Source organism: Carex rostrata, chromosome 19 (assembly GCF_964058835.1).
Source record: "Carex rostrata chromosome 19, lpCarRost1.2, whole genome shotgun sequence".
In the NCBI taxonomy this organism is placed as follows: Eukaryota; Viridiplantae; Streptophyta; class Magnoliopsida; order Poales; family Cyperaceae; genus Carex; species Carex rostrata.
The window spans coordinates 7,742,455-7,764,990 of NC_135936.1; the positions used below are offsets into that span (position 1 = coordinate 7,742,455).

Below are 22,536 nucleotides of genomic sequence, written 5' to 3' on the forward strand. Positions count from 1 at the left end.
TTCATACTTATTATCATAAACATTTGTCATATGTAAACACAAGCTGGAGGGGACCAGTAACAACCAGGGGGACCGCTGACGTCTTGTGACAGCCTGGATTGGGGACCGCAATCGTCTGAAAGCGACATTTGCCAAGATTGGAGACCACTACAGCGAAACTATATATTATTCATATCTAAATAAAGAAGTATTCATATCTAAATAAATGAAGTATTCATACTGACGATTATGAAGTATTCATACATGTTTGAAATAATTTATACAATTCAAATTCAAAGTCAGATTCATCTCTCACCCCACCTCTTCCAAGAAGTATTCATACTGACGATTACGAAGTATTCATACATGTTCAAAATAATTTATACAATTCAAAATTCATTGTCAAATTCATCTCTCTCACCCACCTCTTCCAAGAAGTATTCATATCTAACATGAAGTATGCATATCTAACAAATGAAGTATTCATATCTAACTAATGAAGTACTCAATATATAACAAATGAAATATTCATATATATAACTATTCATATCTAACTAATAAAGTATTCACACATGACACTAACAATATTCACATCTGACACTAATAATATTCACACCTGCCCAGATTGGGACCAAGAAATATTCTCAACAGACTAGTATGCATATCTAAAACAATGAAGTATTCATATCTAACTAAAGAATTATTCATACTGACGATTACGAAGTATTCATACATGTTCGAAATAATTTATACAATTCAAAATTCAAAGTCAGATTCATCTCTCTCATCCCACCTCTTCCAAGAAGTATTCATATGTAACATGAAGTACACATATCTAACAACTGAAGTATTCATATCTAACTAATGAAGTATTCATATGTTGCATTGTGACAACCTTCGCTGGGCTAGCATGGACCCCGTCCAATGGTGCACCACGCTCTCTCCGCCGAATCTTGACGGTGCACCATGCTCTCCTCGTCAGATCTCGACGGTGCACCACGCTCTCCTCGCCGGATCTCGACGGTGCACCACGCTCTCCTCGTCACGTGAGAAGATTGAAGATTGAAGAGGGTGGGTTTTGACCACGTGAGAGAACAAAAAAAGAAAGTTGTTAGGGGGACAGATAGGGGACAGATTCAAGGGGAACAACATCTTTACTCTATAATTAATATGAGCAATCAAATTCAAGTTTCATTAATTTCTATAATTGTTTTGAACAGCACTGCTGGCTAGATTCATGCCACATGAATATTCCCACCGTATTAATTAGTTACCCATCCATTCCACAATTCACATCCTCCCTCTTCAATACCTGATATTATCAGAATCTTTTAAAATTATTAGATCTTGGCACGAATCTCAAAGCCCAATAATACTGCCCCTATGATAGCCCAAATCCCAAACCGGTTTGAGAAGGATACGAATCCTCCAATATTCCAATGGGTCCTTTTTCATCTAGAATAAATTATTCTATATCGAAATAAAACATTGGTCAAGTTGTTCGTAAATATCATCAAATATTTGTTTTCTTTCATATTAAGGTCAAACAAAGTCAAAATTTATTTAAAATAATTGTTTATAGGTGTCTTGAATTTTAATACTTAAACCCAGTGTACTTTTGTTTGTTTGATATTTCAATTAGTTGGAAGTGCCATTTTTTGCTGAAGTCTCAAAAAAAAGTCACCTCACCATATTTTCACTATAACTATTATTGTTATTATTAGATCGGGATAAAAGGAGTCTAAAGGAGGTTGTCTTAATCCGTGCTAAGCTAAGGAACTGGTGTTCGTCAAAATTAAACGGCTAAGAAAGCTAAAGGAGACTCCTTTAGCCTTAAGAAAACTTAAAGTGAATGATGATATATGCACTTAAATTGAACAAGAGCGAAGGTTCAAAATCACTGATTTTCAGAAGATTCTAACCATTCAAAATCAGAGATTTTGTACCTATTTAAAATATAGTAAAAGATTTAAAAAAATATATATTAAAGTTGGTCTCGAAATGCATTTTTATATGGAGATCATGTTCAATAGTTTGGATCGACAGTTTGAATATTGAAAATAAAAATAAGAATGTGAGGCACGAATACATGTATGAGAAAACTTTACTCATTAAACAATAAAGTGTATATATTGAGAAGTCAGAGGAGGGATCCATTAACAACATTTTATGGTTACAACATCTTACAATATGATTTTCAAAGTCAAAACATTTGATCCAACCCGTTCAACATGATATCTATATTAAAAGTCAAATTTTACAGTTTTTTGAATTTTTTTACTATTTATTAAAGTATTTTACAAAACTATTATTAAAGTATTTTACATTTTTTTTATTTTTTACTATTTATTAAAGTATTTTACAAAACTATTATTTTCATACCACTGAATTTTGTACTCATCTTAATAAATAGTAAAAAAAAAAGTAAAAAGATCCAAAAAAAATATAAATTTGGATCCCAAGTACATTTTAATATAGATATCATGTTGAACAGTTTGAATCGGCTATTTAGACTTTAAAAAATCATGTTATAAAATGTATACAACATGTTGTAAGTGAATCCTTCTTCATATATTAATTGATTCAATCTTCGTTGTTAATTTTTTTTTATTTTCAGTTCATTATTGTTCTCTATTAAGTAATCGAGTTCAATACTTTCTGATCAAATCATATTCAAAGTGAACGTTAAAGCCTATAAACTGAACATTAACGCTCAAAGTGAACATTAATCCAGTTTTATTTTATACGGGGAATTTCACTTATACCCCACAATAACTTCAAAATTATGTATTTCCCTCTCTAAAATTCAAAATTACATATTTCCTCCTCTAAACTTACAAAACTTGTAAATTTACCCATTTTATTGTCTTTTGTATTAAAACTCATTAAAATTTATAAAACACTCATTTTACCCTTCATTAAAAGCAAAAACAATAGCATGTTAAGAAAAATACCGCTCTTATAAAATTTCCGTTATATCCTTTACCCTTTATGACTTGAAAACCAAATATCCATGAAACCCTTTACCCTTTATAAAATACACATCTTGTCCATATCAAATATAAGACCGGCATTTCTTAAACAAGCTAATTTTTTTTAAAATAGATATTTTATAAATTTTAAATGAGTTTTAATTAAAAAGTAATAAAATTGGTAGATTTGTGAGTTTTAGAAGTTTAGAGGGGAGAATACGTAATTTTGATATCTAGAGGGGGTGATTCATAATTTGAAGTTTTTGATGGATATACATGAAATACAATGCATATCTTCATTTTTAAAGCCTAAATAATCGATCTCAACGTTCGACATTATCTTCATAAAAATAAATAAAATTTTATATAGTTAAAAAAAATAGGTAGAAATTCACTTGAAATTCTACACCATTTGAAAGTAGTGATTTTTTGTCTATCTAAAAATATAAATTTCAATCTGCATATATATTTTTATGTGAAAATCATATTTGAACAATTCAAATCAACTATTTAAATTTTGAAAATAAAAATATAACCTGTAATATGGACCAATCTACACTATTATTTACTCAAAAGGGAAATATTGAGGTTCCTTCGGGGTTCTACGGCAAAACTGAAACGGACGGCCCAGATTTAATATCAGCCGGTGCCTGTTCAATTTAATTGTGCTTTGAGATTCGTACTGAGTCAGGTAACCTGAGGGGATGTGAATTCGGTTCTATGTCGACATATGAGCAAATATGGACGATTGAATGTCGACACGGGTTTGGAAAGCGATGTGGTTTCGGTCAAAATAAGATAATTGGTTGATTTTTTTTTTTTTTTTTCTCTTCCTGTTTGAGGCTTTGAGCACTCTGCACTCCCCCTAAACAAAATATATATGTGGCTCGAGTAAAAAAATGCATGGGGCGGTTTTTATTCTTAGTCAAACCAATGAGGCAATGATATGTCCATAGTCATGTTGTCATCATTTTATTGATAATATGTCATGATGTTAATGCCATATATGATATATCCGTGAGAATCGAGAGACCGAATCTCTTGTAGTGTATTGAAAACTTCGCAATTTACTCAATTAATTGTGTTTTCTATTAATACTCAGTATCAATTATAAACTATTCATTTTATTCTTTTATTAAAAAATAATAAATATGTACTTTATTTAAGAGAAATATTTAATTTTCTAATTACTCAAGTATTAAGAAAAATGATTCATCTTCTTACACTAACTACATTTTTTTTTAATAAATATAAAATGATAACTTTATATATTAAGATGAGTTTTAACAAAAAAAAATAATAAATTGAATAAATTTTGTGAGTTTTTGAAATTTAAAAGAATAAACATGATATTATAAATTTTAAGGAGAAAATATGTAATTTCAATTTTTTTTTATAAATTTACTTGAAATGCTCCTAAGTTAAATATCGTCGTCCTTGTCTCCACTTTAATGAATTAAAAAGACATGTGTTAACTTACCTCCATTATTTTATTAAAATTGATTTACTTTGACTTATTCACAAATTATTCTAAAGATAACGAACGATTATATGATATGAGCCACACTTACACTACATAGATCAGGAAAGAGATAAATGGTCAAAAAAAAAGACACATCAGTATCTTTATCTATACGGATATTCGGATATCAGATATACACATTTAAATTTTTTAATACGGATCAGATATTATCCATACTTCTTTTACCCCTTAGTCGATGGTATTGAATAAAAAAAACTGAAAATTAATAAAATTATATGGTTTAAAGGTAGAAAATAAAATTGAAACTGAATAAATTAATAAATATTTTATAATTTTATTTTATAGCAGAGACAAATAATATTAATATTTGTAAAAATAAAAAAGGAAATATAAATAAATTTTAATTTATAAGAAGAATTTAGACTCTTGCCCTCTTGTTCAAAAGATCATAAGATAAACATCAGGTTGCACTCTAATGTCAATAATATCATAAATGTGATTTCAATTAAATATTGAAAAAGTCAAATTTGAATAAAGATCGAATTGAGGTTTTAATTTGAAATAGTACAAGTAAAATATATATGTGTACAGGCTTCTCTTAAAAATAAAGTCCAAAAAAATATGGAAAAAGCTACGAAGGAAATGTATATTGTTTGAATTTTTTTCTGTTAGTATCTTGATGAATTCATTTCATTAATTTGTCACGCAAATGCTCGACTTGTGCCATTAAATTAAAATTATTATATATCGGTATTAAAAGTATTTTATGTTTAATTTGTGACAAGTCTTAAAAGAAAATTAAGTCTGTAATGGCCGCAATACAAATTCCCCAGTTGAGTTTACATGAGAAATTAAATAAAATCAAATGAATAATTAGCCATTGATCAAGACAGCACAATTGTTATCTTATATGATTTTATAAATATTATCAGAGTTAATGAAATTTGTTTTTTAGTACAAATCTGCTATGGTGTTGTTTATATGAATTTTTTATTTAACAAAGCATATAATTTTCAGGTTTATTTTTAATAGGTTGATTTATTGATACTTCTATTGGCGTGTTCTTTGTTGAATTGGGCACGCTTTACTAATTTAAAAAAATAATGAAAAACTTGAAAGAAATTTAAAAATCATTATTATTTATTAAGCAAAAATAAAAATAAAAATCAGCAATAAATAACAGTTTTTTTTGGTACGTAAATACATTTTATATAAATTTTGATATATTTTGAAACTATCCGGTTATTGATTAAATATTGATAAATTAAATCATTAATTTTTAAATTACGTAACAGATGATTTATAATTGCACCAGATTACTTACACTCCCTTTGTAAATCATAGATAAAATATATCAATAATTTCCATTCAATGGCTTGTTACCATTGTTAACTTTTTTTTTATGTTGAATATAAATTCTGACGATCTACTAATTAAATTTTGTGATTTTAGTGTAGAGTTACGTTGTGTACATATTATTGGGAGGTTAAAATTTTATCTTCTCTCTTGTGAGGAAATAAAAGTTAACAGTGGTAACAATTTGTTTGGGGGAATGAAATTTGAATTTTTTGGGGGTCCGAGCAGGTTCGGATTTGGGAGGGCGGGTAGGCGGTCCAGTCCGAACGGGCACGGGTTTGACACGGTCCAGGTTATCACGAGTTTTTTTTCAAAAAACCCGGTCCCGGTCCATTTTAACTCTTACCCAGGTTACCCACCTACCCGTTTCAAACCCGACCAAGGTTACAGTACGGTCGAGTACGTACCACGAGCAGTCCGGTCCAGATCCAACCTGGGCGGGTATTTTCAATACACTAATCTCTTGCACCCCTGAGGACATGAAATTCCTGTCCCTGGAGTCACTTCCAGATGGGTCCGAGATGAGTCCGATATCAAATATTTAAATGTTAAAAGTGACCCCTATCTCATCCAGCAGTGGCTCTAGAGGCAGAAATTTCCGGCACTCCTGAAGACAGGTGATCCGGTTCCGTGAGAATCACCTCAGCCTCAGATGTCAGAACGAAATTTGCATTAATGCATTGATCCCTCAAAAAGGTCTCTAATTAAAATACATGGCCCAGTTTTAAAAAAAAAAATTGTATAGATGGCCCAATTATTATTATTATTATTATTATTATTATTATTATTATTATTATTATTATTATTATTATTATTATTATTATTATTATTATTATTATCATTAACTTAATCATCATCATCATGTTTTTTATAGAATGGAACTATATTATTTACAGTAATTATTATCTAAAACTATATATTAGTATCACTTAAGTAATATAATAATTAGTATGTAAAGGTATAACAGCTTTTTAATTAAGTTTGTGCTAATTAAAGGTTCAAATACTTTGAAGTTAATTCCGGGAACATAACTGTACTATTTCAAAAAGACTTGTAAGTAAGCACCTCATTGCATTCTATTTTTCAATCAAATGCGATGGAAAATATATGGTAAATCCCTGCATCTCACTTCAATGATAAGTGCATGGGACAAAAAAATGTCTAGTTCATGCCATCACACAGACATTACCCAACTGGAAACAATTAAAGGTCTAGTTAATGCCATCACACATAAATTAATTACCCAACTACCGCAATACCGCATTGTTTATCTCGATAATTAACTAAAGTATCGTTAATGCATCAGGATAATTTTTAAAGTCATATGACCAGTACAATATTTATTTTTTGTGGTAAACAAGCAATAGGATGTGAGTAATGTGACAAGGATGGATGCCGAATCTTCTATCTAGTTTTGAATACACAAATTGGATTGAGAAAAGAAAGATATGGGGTCAATGTCAAATGAGAGTGACATGGCCGTGTTTCTTTTTCCCCCGTTAATTAATTACTTGACCAAACCGACTGGAAACGTCTTAACTCTTTTTTTTTTTTTTTCTTTTTTTTGGGAGAAGTTGGCAGAAACTGACAAGGTGATTTGTATTATACATAAGGTGGCATGATTTGTTGGTCTAAAAACCGTTCAACATGATGGATATATTAAAATGAGTTTGCATATTAAATTTTACAAATTTTTTTTAATTTTTGTTTACTATTTATTAATATTTGTACAAAAAATTAATGGTTTGAAAACAACGATTTTGTAAAATACTTAATAATTAGTAAAAAAAAATAAAACAAAAATGTAAAATTTGATCTACAAACATATTTTAATATATTAATCATGTTGAACAGTTTGGATCGACTATTTGAACTTTGAAAACTTTGAAAATGTAGGATGTAATTTGGTGTCACTAAAACAGAATGTAAGTGGGTCCCTCCTCCTAGAAAAATATCATTCAAATTTGTCTACTAATTATATTGTTTTACATATGAATCAAGAGTAGGATTAAAATGTACCATTGGTTTTGTGTCCCAATCATACCTCACGTCTATATCTTCATTTACAAAGTTCAAACAGTTGATCCAAACCGCTCAACATGATCTCCATATTAAAACGTGCTTAGAGACCAAATTTTATATTTTTTTTGAAATTTTTTTACTATTTTTTTAGATAGGTACAAAAATCAATTTATCTGGACCATCCAAAAATAGTGATTTTGTATCTATCTAAAAAAATAGTAAAATAATTTCAAAAAATATAAAATTTGGTCTCTAAGCACATTTTAATATGGAGATCATGTTGAGAGGTTTAGATTGACTGTTTGAACTTTGTAAACAAAAATATAGACGTGGGATATGGTTAGTGCACAAAACCAATAGTGCATTTTAACCCTACTCATGAATCAAATACAATTTTAGTAAGTATGAACTTCATGCGAATAAGTATTGTATGTAATATATTTATAAAATTTTATCAAAAAAAATATACTTATAAAAAACAACGTGTGACTTCAAGTTCGGAACGATTATTTTTCAAATAATTGTTAGCATGTATCTTATGCAAATAGATAATAGCCAACTGAGGATCTTATAGTAGTGTCTAAACATGGCGATAAAAATTTAATCTGATAGATTTACTGTAATAATTATTTGTAGAATTACCTGATTCAATCTATCACTCCCAATTAATTCATTGCCTAGTTCTAGTTCGGAATATGCAGTTTTGAATTGAGACCGAATCGTCTGCCCCCCGGGGGGCAGGAATTTCCTGCCCCCAGAGTCTCTGCGGGTGGGACCCCATTTAAAAATAGTAACAAAAATTAAACCCTTAAACAGTAATGGTCCCACCCCGGTCCCACTGCGCAGAGACTCTGGGGACAGAAAATTCTTGCCCCCCGGGGGTAGAGGATTTGATTTCGTTTTGAATTACCTACTGAGTTCGGTTAAGAGTATTGCTTTTGATACTCATTGGTTCAAATCCAATAGTATGTAGAAGTTGTTAGATAGCGATCATCCCACAAAAAATTAAAGAATCTAACATTAATATGATTCAAACTTTTTGAGTCGTTTCCCAAACCCACGGCTCAAAAGGTTTATAAATTAGGCATATTATAACTCTATATTAGAGGTGCTACCGGATCGGGTAGTTAGAGTTCGGACTCCGGAAACTATTATATTTGGACATGTACTCTAAAAGTGTTCGAGTCCGAATTTCGATCCATATACTTATTAGTTTCAAATCATGTTGAGTCCGAATCTGGAAACCTATCTAGCTATAGATGTTTTGGATTCGGTCTTTCAGTTCCGAGTATATAGATATCCATAACTTGTTTGTGGATTACTGGATCTGGATCCGGAGCAGATACATGTCACAACTCACAAGCATTTGAGAAACCCTTTAGGTTTAAATATAATTATAATTTCTTAAACATCTCACATAATATATCATTAAAAATATAAATTAAATATGCTCCAAAATATTGAAGGTTAGATAATTTTAGAAAGTAAAATATTAGAAATAGTGATTTTATTCTATGGTTTCAAAAAATCATGAATAGAATATTAATACCAATTTGTTTCAATCAATGAAGAGAGCAACAAATTTCAACGATCCGTGTAGAAAGACAAATATATAGTAAACAAAGAGATCAAGAAAGGATTAATTAGCTTCGAAAATTTATAGGCAAAAGGTGAACGTAACGTTTTATTTCAATAAGTTGTGCAAAAAGAACATAAATTTCATTCTTAAAATTAAAAAATACTACAAATAATTGTTTTTTCATAGTTATTAATATATGTTTTATGTTAAATAATTACAAAGAAATGATACTATCATCGTATCGGATATTCTATACAGATATCGAATCGGATAATTAAATCAAATTTATATTTTATCCATTACAGTATCGGTTCCGGTTCGAATCTGAATTGGATATTAAATTATTAATTATAACTGTACTTATAATTTAACTAAATATACTTTTTAAATTATATCTTATCCAAATTAAGTGAATCCGGATCAGTTACAGATCGAATCTAGATAATTGAATAAAAGTAACACCTCTACGTGCCCGTACAGACCAATTCATTTGCACCTAATTAATGCTGAAAGGTTTTTCTAATTAATGTCCTATAGAAGTGGAGTCATGAGACTATGAGGCTATATTACTGAAGAGAAGGGATCGGATTGCACCCTATGTTTACAAAGTCCAAATAGTCGATTCAAACCATTCAACTTGTTAGATATGTTAAAATGTACTTGCAGATCAAATTTTACATTTTTCTGAATTTTTTTATTATTTATTAAGATGGGTACAAAAATTCAACAATCTAAATATAGCAATTTTGTTAAATACTTAATAAATAGTAAAAAAAATCAAAAAATGTAAAATTTGATATGCAAGCACATTTTAACATATCCAACAAGTTGAATGGTTTGGATCGACTGTTTGGACTTTGAAAACTTTGAAAATGAAGAGTGTAATTCAGTGTCACCAAAAAAGAGTGTAATCGGATCCCTCCTCATTACGGAATCGATACGTGTATAAATCTATATATCTATTTTCAAAATTTAAACGGTCAATCCGAACAGTTAAACATAATTAACATATGAAAGTTGTTTTACTGTTTTTCTAGATAGATAAAACATCACTACTTTTAATCCATAATTTTTAAATCATACAGATGAACCAACAGTGAATTGGATGCAACATTTGTAATAGGTGCACATATATCAACCCAACAATTCCCACCTTTATTATTTTACCAATAGTTTGTCGGTCATGCTGTTTTAACCGACTCAATAGTCGATACATATTACAGATCGATAGCAACAATTACACCCAACTGTGTATTGGATGCAAAGTATAACGCAATGACGAACTCTTTGTTCATCAGTCATCACTGCCTTAACAGTTTAACCAGGGCTTATTTGTTCAACTCTTTCATGCCTCTTGCAGAACGATTCGAGCCTTTCTATTGCAACTACGAGAGAAGTTGGCTCGACAGCAAATGTGATGCGCAACCAGTTTTTCATCTCCAGGGCACTCCCTGCAAGATGAAATCACACAAAACTGCAATTACTTACTGTAAACAAATTCAGAAGCATCTTTTACTAAATACTAGATATCTTGGAGTGATAGACGCAAAAGACTGTGAGTGTATATTCAGAAAATAGGAATAACAACAATAGCCGCCTTGAGGTGGAGATCCAGAAAGAGGATAGCCTAAGGGTGTGCTCCAGAGAGGGGGAGAAACCCTTCATTAAAGAGAAGGAAGGTAACACGCACTCATACCGGAGCTGCCCGCGATGTTCACCCGCTCCAGAAGCGAGGAGATCGGAGAGGAAAGGAAGAGAAACGGCACTGTGCCAAGGGGAACTCAATGTACAAAAGCTCTAAAATCCGTCCCCCCTGATTCGGGGTGTAGAGGGAGTAACACGCGCTCGTGTTCCTTCCTTCGCCTCTCGTCCCCTTCATCTGCGCGATTTCTGGAGCACAACCTAATTGTCAGCTGGAAATCTATGTGGATTGACCAACTAATTGAGATAATGTGAGTGCCCCGATAATGGCAGCCAATAGCAGCAAATGTGAGGATCACTGGTAGCACAAGTTGTACAAGTGCATGTAAATTAAATAATGAAAACAAAAGGATCTTACTAAAAGGTACTCGATATGAATTAAAATTCACACAGAATGCTTAGTCCAAAGTTAAAACAAATCAGGTAATATATTTCAAAATGCAGTAAACTAAATTGACACAGATTACCTGGCAATACTATGACAGACTCTTCTTTTGCCAATTTGGAACAGAATTCCACATCATCACTGATATTATCCAGATATGACATATTGAGCTTGACCTACAGAAATTGTAATTTTTTTGCAATTAAATAACCAAGACACCAAGCAAGTCTCACTTTCTTTTATTTTCTTTTTCTTTTTGTGCTCTTACCATAACAAACATAGAGGCCTCTGGTTTGTGAGGACAAGTAATACACTTGATATCCTTTATCCTGTTGTAGGATATCTCTGCCGAATCCCTTAAAACATGAATTATATTGTTAAAGAAATCAGCCTTTGTATTATTTATCATTTGAGGTACTGCTCCCTGTAAATTAACAAGTATGAAATGAAAGAGAATCAAAAGAAATTAAAAAATTAGTAGAACTAGGGTGTTCTTAAGCTCACCAAAGTGTTTGGTGAGCTTGACTCCAAAATCCATCAAATTAGTTTCAAATGACGAATCCGAACCGTTGGAACCCGCCTATTTTACGTGTGATTCGTCTACATGTGAAATTTTGGAACTTTCGAATTAGTTTAGTATAAAGTCAAGCGGTCAAAACATGTTCAAAAAATGAATGCACTAAAATTAATTTATTAACCTTCTAATTTTGACCAATTTACTTTATACTAAACTAATTCGAAAGTTAAAAAATTTCACATGTAGACGCATCACACGTAAAATAGACGGGTTCCAACGGTTCGGATTCGTCATTTGAAACCGATTTGACGGGTTTTGGAGTCAAGCTCACCAAACACTTTGGTGAGCTTAAGAACACCCTAGTTCTACTCTTAAAAAATATCCAGTTCTGTTAATTCTTGCTAACATTTGTAAATAAAGAAGTTTCAAGAAGACCTGAATAAAGGTAGCAGGATCCGTTGTGATGTCCAGATAGCTTCTGATGGAATCAACAAACTAACAGAAAAGATAAATTCAATTTAGTCAATATTAATTTGGGAATTAGGATAAAAGAATACAATCCAAAAACTAAAAGCATTATTGATTTCAAAAAGAGCCTAAGAAGCAAAGATCATAAAGAAAAAAAATGGCATGCCTTTGTTTTCCTCAAGATGTGTTTGGGGTCAGTTGTGATGATCCAACCAAGTCGCCAACCTGGCACGACCCACCTTTTCGATATGGATCCCAAAGTGATAACCGGCACAATATCTCCAAGAGCCCCCATGGGTACAAAAGGATTGCTCCCAAAGGTCAAATGGTCATACACTTCGTCAGAAATTACCATTATACCCAGTTTCATTGCAGTTTTGGCTATCTGCAAATACAATCGAAGCCAAGGATAGCAATCAGCACACATATTAGCAGTTGTTCACATTACAGCCGCTAAGTGTCTGACATACACTACAGAACTCCTTCACATGCTATTATATTAAGTGGCAGAGCCACATTGAACCAGGGGTAGGCAGCTTCCGCCACTTTGAACCAGGGGTAGGCAGCTGCCTATTCTTGGATTTTAAAAACTGGATATAGGTCTATAATATCGGGCTGCTGCCTACCCTTGGAAAATTTCTTTGGAATTTTTTTGCCTACCCTATACAACCTATGGTTTGAATTGGTTAATTCACGGTAGTCCGCAACCCTCTAGTTGTACCAGTAAAACTTTTTGCCTACCCCTGATAAAAATCTTGGCTACTCCCCGAGTATATTCACTAATCAATACAAAGTAGATATATTAAATGTGAACCTCCTTCATGTGCTCGTACTTAAGCACACTGCCGCAAGGATTATTAGGATTTATAAGAACAATGGCGACAGTATTCTCATCAGCAAGTTTCTCCACTTGGTCAAGATCAAACTCCCATCCTTTCTCAGGAATGAGATCAAAATGCCTCATTTCAACATGGTTGAAGGTACAGCGTGCCTCATACATGGGGAAACCTGGCCGAGGGAGCAAGATGTTGGCATCAGGTCGGGCCAGAGCTGTTATGACAATCTCTATTGCTTGTGCGCAACCCGCTGTGATAAAAACATCATCAGGAGATAGCTGGTAGGGAAGATCCTTTGAGAGATACTCTGCAACTGCCCTGCATTTTTTTTAATGAGCACTGAATTTTCTAAAGGTCGCCATGCAGATCCTTGCCAAAAACCCACCACCAGAAAAGTTTAACATAAAATAATGTATAATAGGCTTATTGGATCATAAAAGGTAGACAATTGGGTGCAACTCTGTAAAATAATTTTGCATGCATTCAACAGCGGCATAAAACCAAAATCCCAAAAGAGATACTGTGTAAATGCTGCATTTTGTCAATTATTGTTTTACAAATTACAACAATAACATCCATACTATTCTCCAATGTTAGTCTAGTTTAGGTAATTTTAAATATGTGAAGTTCACACCTACCAGTGTAACACTATTTATGTGATCTTGTTCCCTCCACTTTTCTTTGTTTTTGACTATGTTTTGTTGACCTTAGTCAATCCCGTTGCACAAAATAGTCATCCAAAAAAATATTACATTAGACTGTAATTGAGGTTATGTTGACATATTTATGAAAAAAAATGTTCGTTTGAGTTGAGAACTTAAATGAGCATTTTTTTGCACGAGTTGCTAAATTTTACGGTTGTTGAAGTTACGTTGACATATTTATAAAAAAAATGTTTTGTTGAGTTGACAATTTAAATGAGCATTTTTCTGCATGAGTTGCTAAATTAGGGATATTTCATTCCTGTTCTCCATTACAACAAAAATAGGTGTTGACTTATTCCATTCCCATTTTTCATTCCCAACCAACTTGATAAGCATTTGAGAAATGAGCCCATATTCTTTGCATGCAAGTGAAATAATTTGATATTGTTTTGAAAACACTGCTTTTTTGGAGTTGCCAAGAGCCCTTTACCAACGTGCCATAGTCAGTTTGCATCAACAGCAAAGAAACAATTTTAACAAACTAGGATGAACAAAACAGATCAACAACCTATACCTAAAATTTCAGGTGCCCCAGTTATTTCCATTTGATTTTAAATGAAAAGCTCTTATAGCCATAGTGACATGATTCGGGTATAATTCGCGACGTTTCCGAATCGAACTCCCAATAAAACGCAAAAAAACGTATAATACGTTTTATTCGCGAATAAAACGCATATAAAGCGCGACGTATTATTCGCGAGAAAAAGGCAAAAAAAAAAGTCAATTATACCCGAATAAAAAAAAATTTTGAATTTTTTGCGTACTTATTGTACCGAATCATTCCCGAATTATACCCGAATCACGAATTTTTGAACTCGCCAAACCGAACCCGAACTTTTAATTTGTCACTATGCTTATAGCCACTACAACGATGCAGGGGATATGGACCAACCAATTGTTAAACCAAATAAAGCTAGCTCCCCTCCCCATGCCAATTATTCAAAAGAATTCGATTTAAACAAATGAATTCAACACTCACTGCCGAGCAGGAAGCAACCCGTTGGTAGGCGCGTAGTTGTTGTATTGAGCTGATCTAACCGCCTCTACAATTGCATCCTCTGCAATCGGAGTGGTGCGGAAGCTTGGAAACAGCGAGGGGTCGCCATTGCCGAGCGTGATCATCGGCCTCGGACCAGTTTCCTCTACACAAGCGATTACCTTGTTGAGGGTTCCACGGATGCTCCTGCCACCAGCCGCCGCCAAGGCCTTGTTTGCACCAAATCGCCATCTCTTTTCACCCTCCGCCTCCGCCTCCGGCTTCCCACCGTTCTCCTCCTCCATCAAACAAGAGAAGGTGAGGATTGATAAGAATAAGCGGTTAACTGATTCTTTGGCGACACATTTCGGACTAGGGAAATTGTTGTACCAGTATACGTTCATTCCTTTTTTGATTTTCCGTATCCCAGTATATATAAGAATCAGTGTTGCAAGTTAAAAAGAAGCAAAATCAAATAGTCTTAGTGTGGGACCAGATAACCAGCACAGGCTTTTATGGGTACTTATGTGAAGACTGATCCGGAAAAGATTCTGGAAAATACGAAACAGACAGACAATGATTCCAAGAATATTAAATCAAGTCGATTCACAACTTAACCGAGGTGGCGAGGCCGAGGAGTACGTGTCCTCTGAGATATCTCATATTCTGCTTGACTGACGTGTCCGGTGGCTATTCGGGGGTGACGTAGGGGGCCAGTATTATTTTAGCTTTGAGATTCGCGCAGCACGTATTACAACGGTTGAGATTTTCAAAAAAGTCACGCAAAATATGAGACATCTCAGAGGATTCGAATTCAGTGGGGAGGTCACAGAAAATTATTGGAACATGGGTCCGAATCCAAGAGTAACTGATAATTTGAGTTTAGATACAGACCGCCCGATCAGATCCGTGCCAATCCGGTCGGACGTGGAATGCAGATGGTCTCTTTAATATTCGTGCTCAAACCGATTGGACGGTCCGAATATAAATTCAAAAATTGAGTTACTCTCGGAGCCCAGAACCTGGTGCATGATTTTTTTTTTTTTTTTTTTTGGTATTTAAACAGCCCGTAGGCCACCCGGTGCATGAATTCAGTGAGGGCTTGTTCGGCGTGCCACTGTGTCCGCGGGAAAAAAAAAAATTCACTCAGAGTAAATTTTTTTTTTCCCACGCGAATAGTGTTTTGGCCATTCAAATTGAATCCAAACCCAAACCCATTCCCGTTCCCGCTTAGCAACCGAACACGCCCTAACAGTGATTTATTTAATAGAGCAAAGCTAGCATGTGTGTGGTGTTTATTAAGAAAATTTTGTGAATACGGTTTTAAAAATTTAACGGATTAGTTTCAAATGATGATTTCAAACGGTTTAAATTGATGTAATTCATAAGTAATGTACATGCAAAAATTTGTGATTTTTTAATTTATGTAGTAGATCAAGCAGTCAAAAAAATGAACAAAAATAAATGCATAAAAGAACTTATAAAAAAATTATTTTTTTACTCTTTGACTTTGTAGTTTGTAATAATTGAATTCAAAACTTTCAAAATTTTATATGTACATGCATCATTCGGTTTTAACGATTTGAATTCATCATTTGAAATCAATTCGATAGATTTTTGAAATTATACTCATCAAACTCTTTTGGTAAGCACAACATAAACAACTTTGCTTAACTTAATAATATAACAACCCTCAAAAGATAACTTTATAACTTTAAAATCTAAAATTTGTAAATAATCTATACTTTATAGATATTATACACATAATAAAATAAAAAAATTAACAAAAATTTCACAGTTTGCAAAATAACTTAAAAATTACATCAGTTCGTATTTAATAATATCTAATAAAATATTAAAAACATCTAACTTGCTCGAAATTAAACTTAAGTAATTTATAAAAACTGTAGTAGAGAACCGTATCATGTGAAACTGTGCCTATGCAATTAGATTGTGGAGAGAACTTTTGACTCACTACAACATTTACATACGAAATGGTGGTAATATAGTAGACATCTGGACTCGGGGACAGTCTAAAAAAAGACACAATAGAATGTCATATGCCCTGAAAAAGTTTGAATTCGTACTCAAAAAGTTTTTTCTGAATTAATGTATTTAGACCGTCCAATCAATTTTAAAATTCGTGCAAATTAGATATGCACTATTATTAAAGACTCTCAACAGTATAGGCGGGATCGAATGAACTCCATTTACAATCAGACGGTCGAGATATATTAACTCGAGAGATTTTTTTTTTTTTAGTTAATGCAGACGATGCGGACTCAAAAGTTTGGGCTCTCTGACGACAAAAGAATAGAAAACTTTTTCTAACAAACAAAGAATTGTGCATGGCTTGATAAAAATATTACAGCTCTTGAGATATTTCTGTGGATGAGCTCCGGTTAGGTTGAACAAAGAGAGAGTAACAATAGGTGCTTACTCGTGTATTATACTAGGAACTTGTATATTTAGTTGAGGAGTTAGTAATTAGGTCCTTTTAAATACACTTATATTTTTTTTATCAAATATATTGGTGGTTCACCGCTCACCATTAAAAAAAAAAAAGGGTTGATGATAAATTTCCCGTGCTGGGCCTGGACATGACATATTATTATATCTTAGAAGCGACATTTTTCAAGTTATTGGACTGAGAACAAATTAGATCAACATATCCAGTCACCCATAAATGCAAATTAAAATGGAGCTACGTAACAGATTACAGATGTCATAAATATTTATGTATACAAATGAAAAATAAAACGAAGGTGCTGCCTAGATTCTTACCGGACCAAATTTCATTTTCAGAATACCCAAATAGAAACCAAGAATATATGGCATGCACATGAGAGAAAAAAAAAAAAAAATGGGCCATGTCAACAGTTTGGATAATCAGAACTTTTAAATCATACACATGAACCGACAGTGAATTGGATGCAAAGTTTATAATAGGTGGACATAGATAAACCCAACAATTACTGCCTTTATTATTTTACCAATAGTTTGTCAGTCATGGTGTTTTAACCGTCTGAATATCAATACATATCACAGATCGACAGCAACAATAACACCCAACTGTGTATTGGATGCAATGACAACAACAATAACACCCAACTGTGTATTGGATGCAATGACAGCAACAATAACACCCAACTGTGTATTGGATGCAATGACAGCAACAATAACACCCAACTGTGTATTGGATGCAATGACAGCAACAATAACACCCAACTGTGTATTGGATGCAATGACAGCAACAATAACACCCAACTGTGTATTGGATGCAAAGTAAAGCAACGACAAACTCTTTGTTCATCAGTCATCACTGCCTTATCAGTTCAACTCTTTCATGCCTCTTGCAGAACAATTCGAGCCTTTCTAGTGCAACTACGAGAGAAGTTGGCTCAACAGCAAATGTGATGCGCAACCAGTTTTTCATCTCCAAGGCACTCCCTGCAAGATAAATCACACAAAACGCAATTACTTGCAGTAAACAAATTCAGAAGCATCTTTTACTAAATATTTGAATCTTGGAGTGCCATCAGCTTGTGAGTTGTAATAACAATAAACAGCCGTAATCAGTTGGAAATCAAGATCCAAGAGGATGGCCAAATTATCAACCTCAATCTATGTGGATTGGCCATCTGATTTAGACAATGTGAGTGCCCCAATAGTGGCAACCAATAGCAGAGAATTGGGTGGGTGTGTGTGTGTGTGGGGGGGGGGAGGGGGGGGGGGGGGGGGGGGTTGATCACGAGTAGCACAAGTACAAGTAGATGCAATTTAAATAATGAAAACAAAAGGAATCTTACTAAAAAGGCACTTGATATTAAAATTCACGCAAAATGCTTAGTCCAAAGTTAAAACAAATCACGTAATATATTTCCAAATGCAGTAAACTAAATTGATGCAGATTACCTGGCAATACTATGACAGACTCTTCTTTTGCCAATTTGGAACAGAAATCCACATCATCACTGATATTCTCCAGACATGACAAATTGAGCTTGACCTACAGAAATCGTAAAAAATTTGGAGCACGTTTATGTTTAAATTAACCAAGAGATGGAGCAAGTCTTAATTTATTTTATTTTTCTTTTTGTGCTCTTACCATAACAAACATAGAGGCCTCTGGCTTGTGAGGACAAGTAATACACTTGATATCCTTTATCTTGTTGTAGCATATCCCTGCCGTATCTCTTAAAACATGAATTATATTGTTAAAGAAATCATCCTTTGTGTTTTTGATAATTTCAGGTAGTGCTCCCTGTAAATTAACAAGCATGAAATTGAAGAGAATCAAAAGAAATTTAATAATATCCACAGTTCAGTTACGACTTGCTAACATTTGTAAATAAAGAAGTTTCAAGAAGACCTGAATAAAGGTAGCAGGATCCGTTGTGATGTCCAGATAGCTTCTGATGGTATCAACAAACTAACAGAAAATGGATATTCAATTTTAGTCAATATTAATTGGGGAATTAGGATAAAGAAGAATACAACTCAAAAACTAAAAGCATTTTTTCATTTCACAAGAGCAAATGAAGCAAAGGTCATAAAGAAAAAAATGACATACCTTTGTTTTCCTCAAGATGTGTTTGGGATCAGTTGTGACAATCCAACCAAGTCGCCAACCAGGCACAAGCCACCTTTTCGATATGGCTCCCAAAGTGAGAACCGGCACAATATCTCCAAAAGCCCCCATGGGTACAAAAGGGTTGCTCCCAAAAGTCAAATGGTCATACACTTCATCAGTAATTACCATTATACCCAGTTTCTTTGCAGTTTTGGCTATCTGCAATTACAATCAAAACCGAGGATACCAATCAGCAAGAAAAATTATGCACACATATTATCAGTTGCTGCCAAGTATCTGACATACACAACAGAACTCCTTACATACTATTATATTCACTAATCAATACAAAGTAGATAAATTAAATGTGAACCTCCTCCATGTGCTGGTACTTAAGCACACTGCCGCAAGGATTATTAGGATTGATAAGAACGATGGCAACGGTATTCTCGTCAGCAAGTTTCTCCACTTGGTCAAGATCAACCACCCATCCCTTCTCAGGAATGAGATCAAAATGCCTCATTTCAAGATTGCTGAAGGTACAGCGTGCCTCATACAAGGGGAAACCTGGCCGAGGGAGCAAGATGTTGGCATCAGGTCGGCTCAGAGCTGTTATGACAATATCTATTGCTTGTGCGCAACCCGCTGTGACAAAAACATCATCAGGAGATAGCTGGTAGGGAAGATCTTTTGAGAGATACTCTGCAATTGCCCTGCATTTTTTTTAATGAGCACTGAATTTCATTAATGTCTGTAATTACAGCCATGCAGATCATTGTCAAAAACCCACCGCCAGAAATTTTAACATAAAATAATAGGGTGCAATTCTATGAAATAATGTTGCGTGCATTCGACAGTGGCATAAAAAAATCTCCCAAAAGAGATGCTGTGTAAGTGCTGCATTTTGTCAATTATTGTTTTCCAACAATAACATCCATACTATTGTCCAATGTTAGTCTAGTTTAGGTAACTTTAAACAAGTGAAGTTCAGACCTACCAGTGTAACACTTTTTTTTTTTGTAATATTGTTCCTTCCATTTTTCTTTTTCTTTTTTAACTATTTTTTTGTTCACCTTAGTCAACCCCGTTGCACAAAATGGTCGCCCAAAAATATCATACAGTTGTTAATGTTATTTGACATACTTACGAAAAAAAAAATGTTCTGTCGAATTGAGAACTTAAATGAGCATTTCTCTGCATGAGTTGCTAAATTATGGATATTTCATTCCTGCCCGGTATTACAACAAAATTAGGTGTTGACTTGTTCCATTCCATTCCCATTCTTCATCCCCAACCAACTTAATAAGTAATGAGAAATTCAGATATATGGCCATCATAACTTCTTGATTTTGATATTCCCCCCCATCAAAAATCTAAAGTTAGTTATTTCCCCATTTAAACTCACTCAATTTGTCAATATCCCTATTTCTCAATTAAATCACTTAAAATTTAAAAACAAATATTAATATTAATAAAACATTAGAAGGGCAGTTATACCCTTCCTCTTTATTCTTCTTTAACATAAGAATAAAAAAAATATCAGAATTGAAGGTCTTCTCCCCTGCCTCTCCGCTTCCAATTCATAACAGTGACCTATTCTCTGATCTCAAACCCGTTCTCTCCTCTCTCAACACCAGACACCAAATTTTATTTCCTTTACCAATTTCTTGATGTTTAGCTAGTCATGGGGTGAAAAGCAGTGGAAAATAATCCCAGTTTATCTAGGAACTGTACCAGACTATTATTCTACCTTATCTCGGGGTTCTTATACAAAAGTTTTAGCCATAACCTTATAATTAAGACCCACGTAAACAAAGGTGCAATCAATCAACAAAAGAAAAATATCTGCTATAATCAGATCAGGGAATATGGAAATTACACCATAATGTTGACTGTTATTGCAATAACACCCTAGATGTTATATTTTTTTCTAATAACACTAAAACCTCAAGGTTGAGGTGAAAATAAAATGCCACTTTTGGTTTGTTTAATTCATCTAAAACTTTTGATATTTTTGTACAATTACAAATCATGTATGTATTTTAACCGGGCTTGATTTTAGTTCACTTTTAGCACAAGTGAAATGATTTGGTATTATTTTAAAAAGACTACTTTTTTTAGTTGCCAAGAGCCCTTTACCAACATCAACATCCCATAGTCAGTTTGCATGCACAGCAGAGAAACAATTTTAACAAAATAGGGTGAACAAAACAGATCAAAACCGTACCCATAAAATTTCAGGTGCCTCAATTAATTCGGTTTGATTTTCATCGAAAAGCTCTTATAGGCTTATAGCTACTATGAACCTCAGAACAATGCAGCGGATACGGACCAACCAATTGTTCAACCAAATCAAGCTAGCTCCCCATGGAAATTACTCAAAAAGATTAATTTAAAAAAATGAATTCAACACTCACACCCGGGCAGAGAGCAGACCGTTGGTAGGCGAGTAGTTGTTGTACTTGGCTGATCTGACCGCCTCTGCAATTGCATCCTCTGCAATCGAAGTGGTGCGGAAGCTTGGAAACACCGAGGGGTCGCCATGGCCAAGCGGGATCATCGGCCTCGGGTCTGTTTCCTCAACACAAGCGATTATCTTGTTGAGGGTCCCACGGATGCTCCGGCCACCAGCCACCTCCACGGCCTTGTTCGGACCAAACCGCCATCTCTCCTCAGCCTCCACCTCCACCTCCATCGATGGCTTCTTACCGCTCTCCTCCATCAAACAAGAGATGAGAGGAGGATTGCTAAGAAATAGCGGTTCACTGACAGTGATAGTTTTGGCGACACACTCAGGAGTGGAGCCCGCATCGTCTGCATCAACTCAAAAGACAATCTTTTGACTGAATACATATCCACCGTCTGATTGTAAACGGAGTCCATCCGACTCCAGTCTATAACTTAGGAGGCCTTTAATATTAGTGCGGATCTTATCCGCACAAATTTTAAAGCTTACTGGACGGTCCAGATACATTAACTCAAAAT

General features: G+C 33.7%; 2 protein-coding genes across 2 annotated transcripts; both read right to left on the bottom strand.

The window, feature by feature from the left end:
* Positions 1-10,419: 10,419 nt before the first annotated feature.
* LOC144571342 (nicotianamine aminotransferase 1-like) lies at positions 10,420-15,341 on the bottom strand. The gene is made up of 7 exons (XM_078320606.1): positions 14,982-15,341; positions 13,277-13,616; positions 12,629-12,847; positions 12,430-12,489; positions 11,746-11,901; positions 11,560-11,653; positions 10,420-10,842 (listed from the first exon to the last, which is right to left on the bottom strand). Exons 1-7 carry the CDS (start codon positions 15,281-15,283, stop codon positions 10,709-10,711), a joined length of 1,305 nt encoding a protein of 434 aa, XP_078176732.1. The 5' UTR covers positions 15,284-15,341; the 3' UTR covers positions 10,420-10,708.
* A 2,820-nt stretch (positions 15,342-18,161) lies between these two features.
* LOC144571341 (nicotianamine aminotransferase 1-like) lies at positions 18,162-22,335 on the bottom strand. The gene is made up of 7 exons (XM_078320605.1): positions 21,969-22,335; positions 19,925-20,264; positions 19,552-19,770; positions 19,351-19,410; positions 19,087-19,242; positions 18,894-18,987; positions 18,162-18,428 (listed from the first exon to the last, which is right to left on the bottom strand). Exons 1-7 carry the CDS (start codon positions 22,271-22,273, stop codon positions 18,298-18,300), a joined length of 1,305 nt encoding a protein of 434 aa, XP_078176731.1. The 5' UTR covers positions 22,274-22,335; the 3' UTR covers positions 18,162-18,297.
* Positions 22,336-22,536: the final 201 nt, after the last annotated feature.

What these genes read in the sequence shown, in the direction of transcription:
- LOC144571341 (XM_078320605.1), bottom strand. Translation starts at nt 22,273, where the DNA reads ATGGAGGAGAGCGGTAAGAAGCCATCGATGGAGGTGGAGGTGGAGGCT. An exon ending in AGTACCAGCACATGGAGGAG is followed by an intron (nt 19,771 to 19,924) that starts GTTCACATTTAA and finishes TTGTAATTGCAG; the next exon opens with ATAGCCAAAACTGCAAAGAA. An exon ending in ATCCTGCTACCTTTATTCAG is followed by an intron (nt 19,243 to 19,350) that starts GTCTTCTTGAAA and finishes GTTAATTTACAG; the next exon opens with GGAGCACTACCTGAAATTAT.
- LOC144571342 (XM_078320606.1), bottom strand. Translation starts at nt 15,283, where the DNA reads ATGGAGGAGGAGAACGGTGGGAAGCCGGAGGCGGAGGCGGAGGGTGAA. An exon ending in ATCCTGCTACCTTTATTCAG is followed by an intron (nt 11,902 to 12,429) that starts GTCTTCTTGAAA and finishes GTTAATTTACAG; the next exon opens with GGAGCAGTACCTCAAATGAT. An exon ending in GTCTGTCATAGTATTGCCAG is followed by an intron (nt 10,843 to 11,559) that starts GTAATCTGTGTC and finishes TTCATCTTGCAG; the next exon opens with GGAGTGCCCTGGAGATGAAA.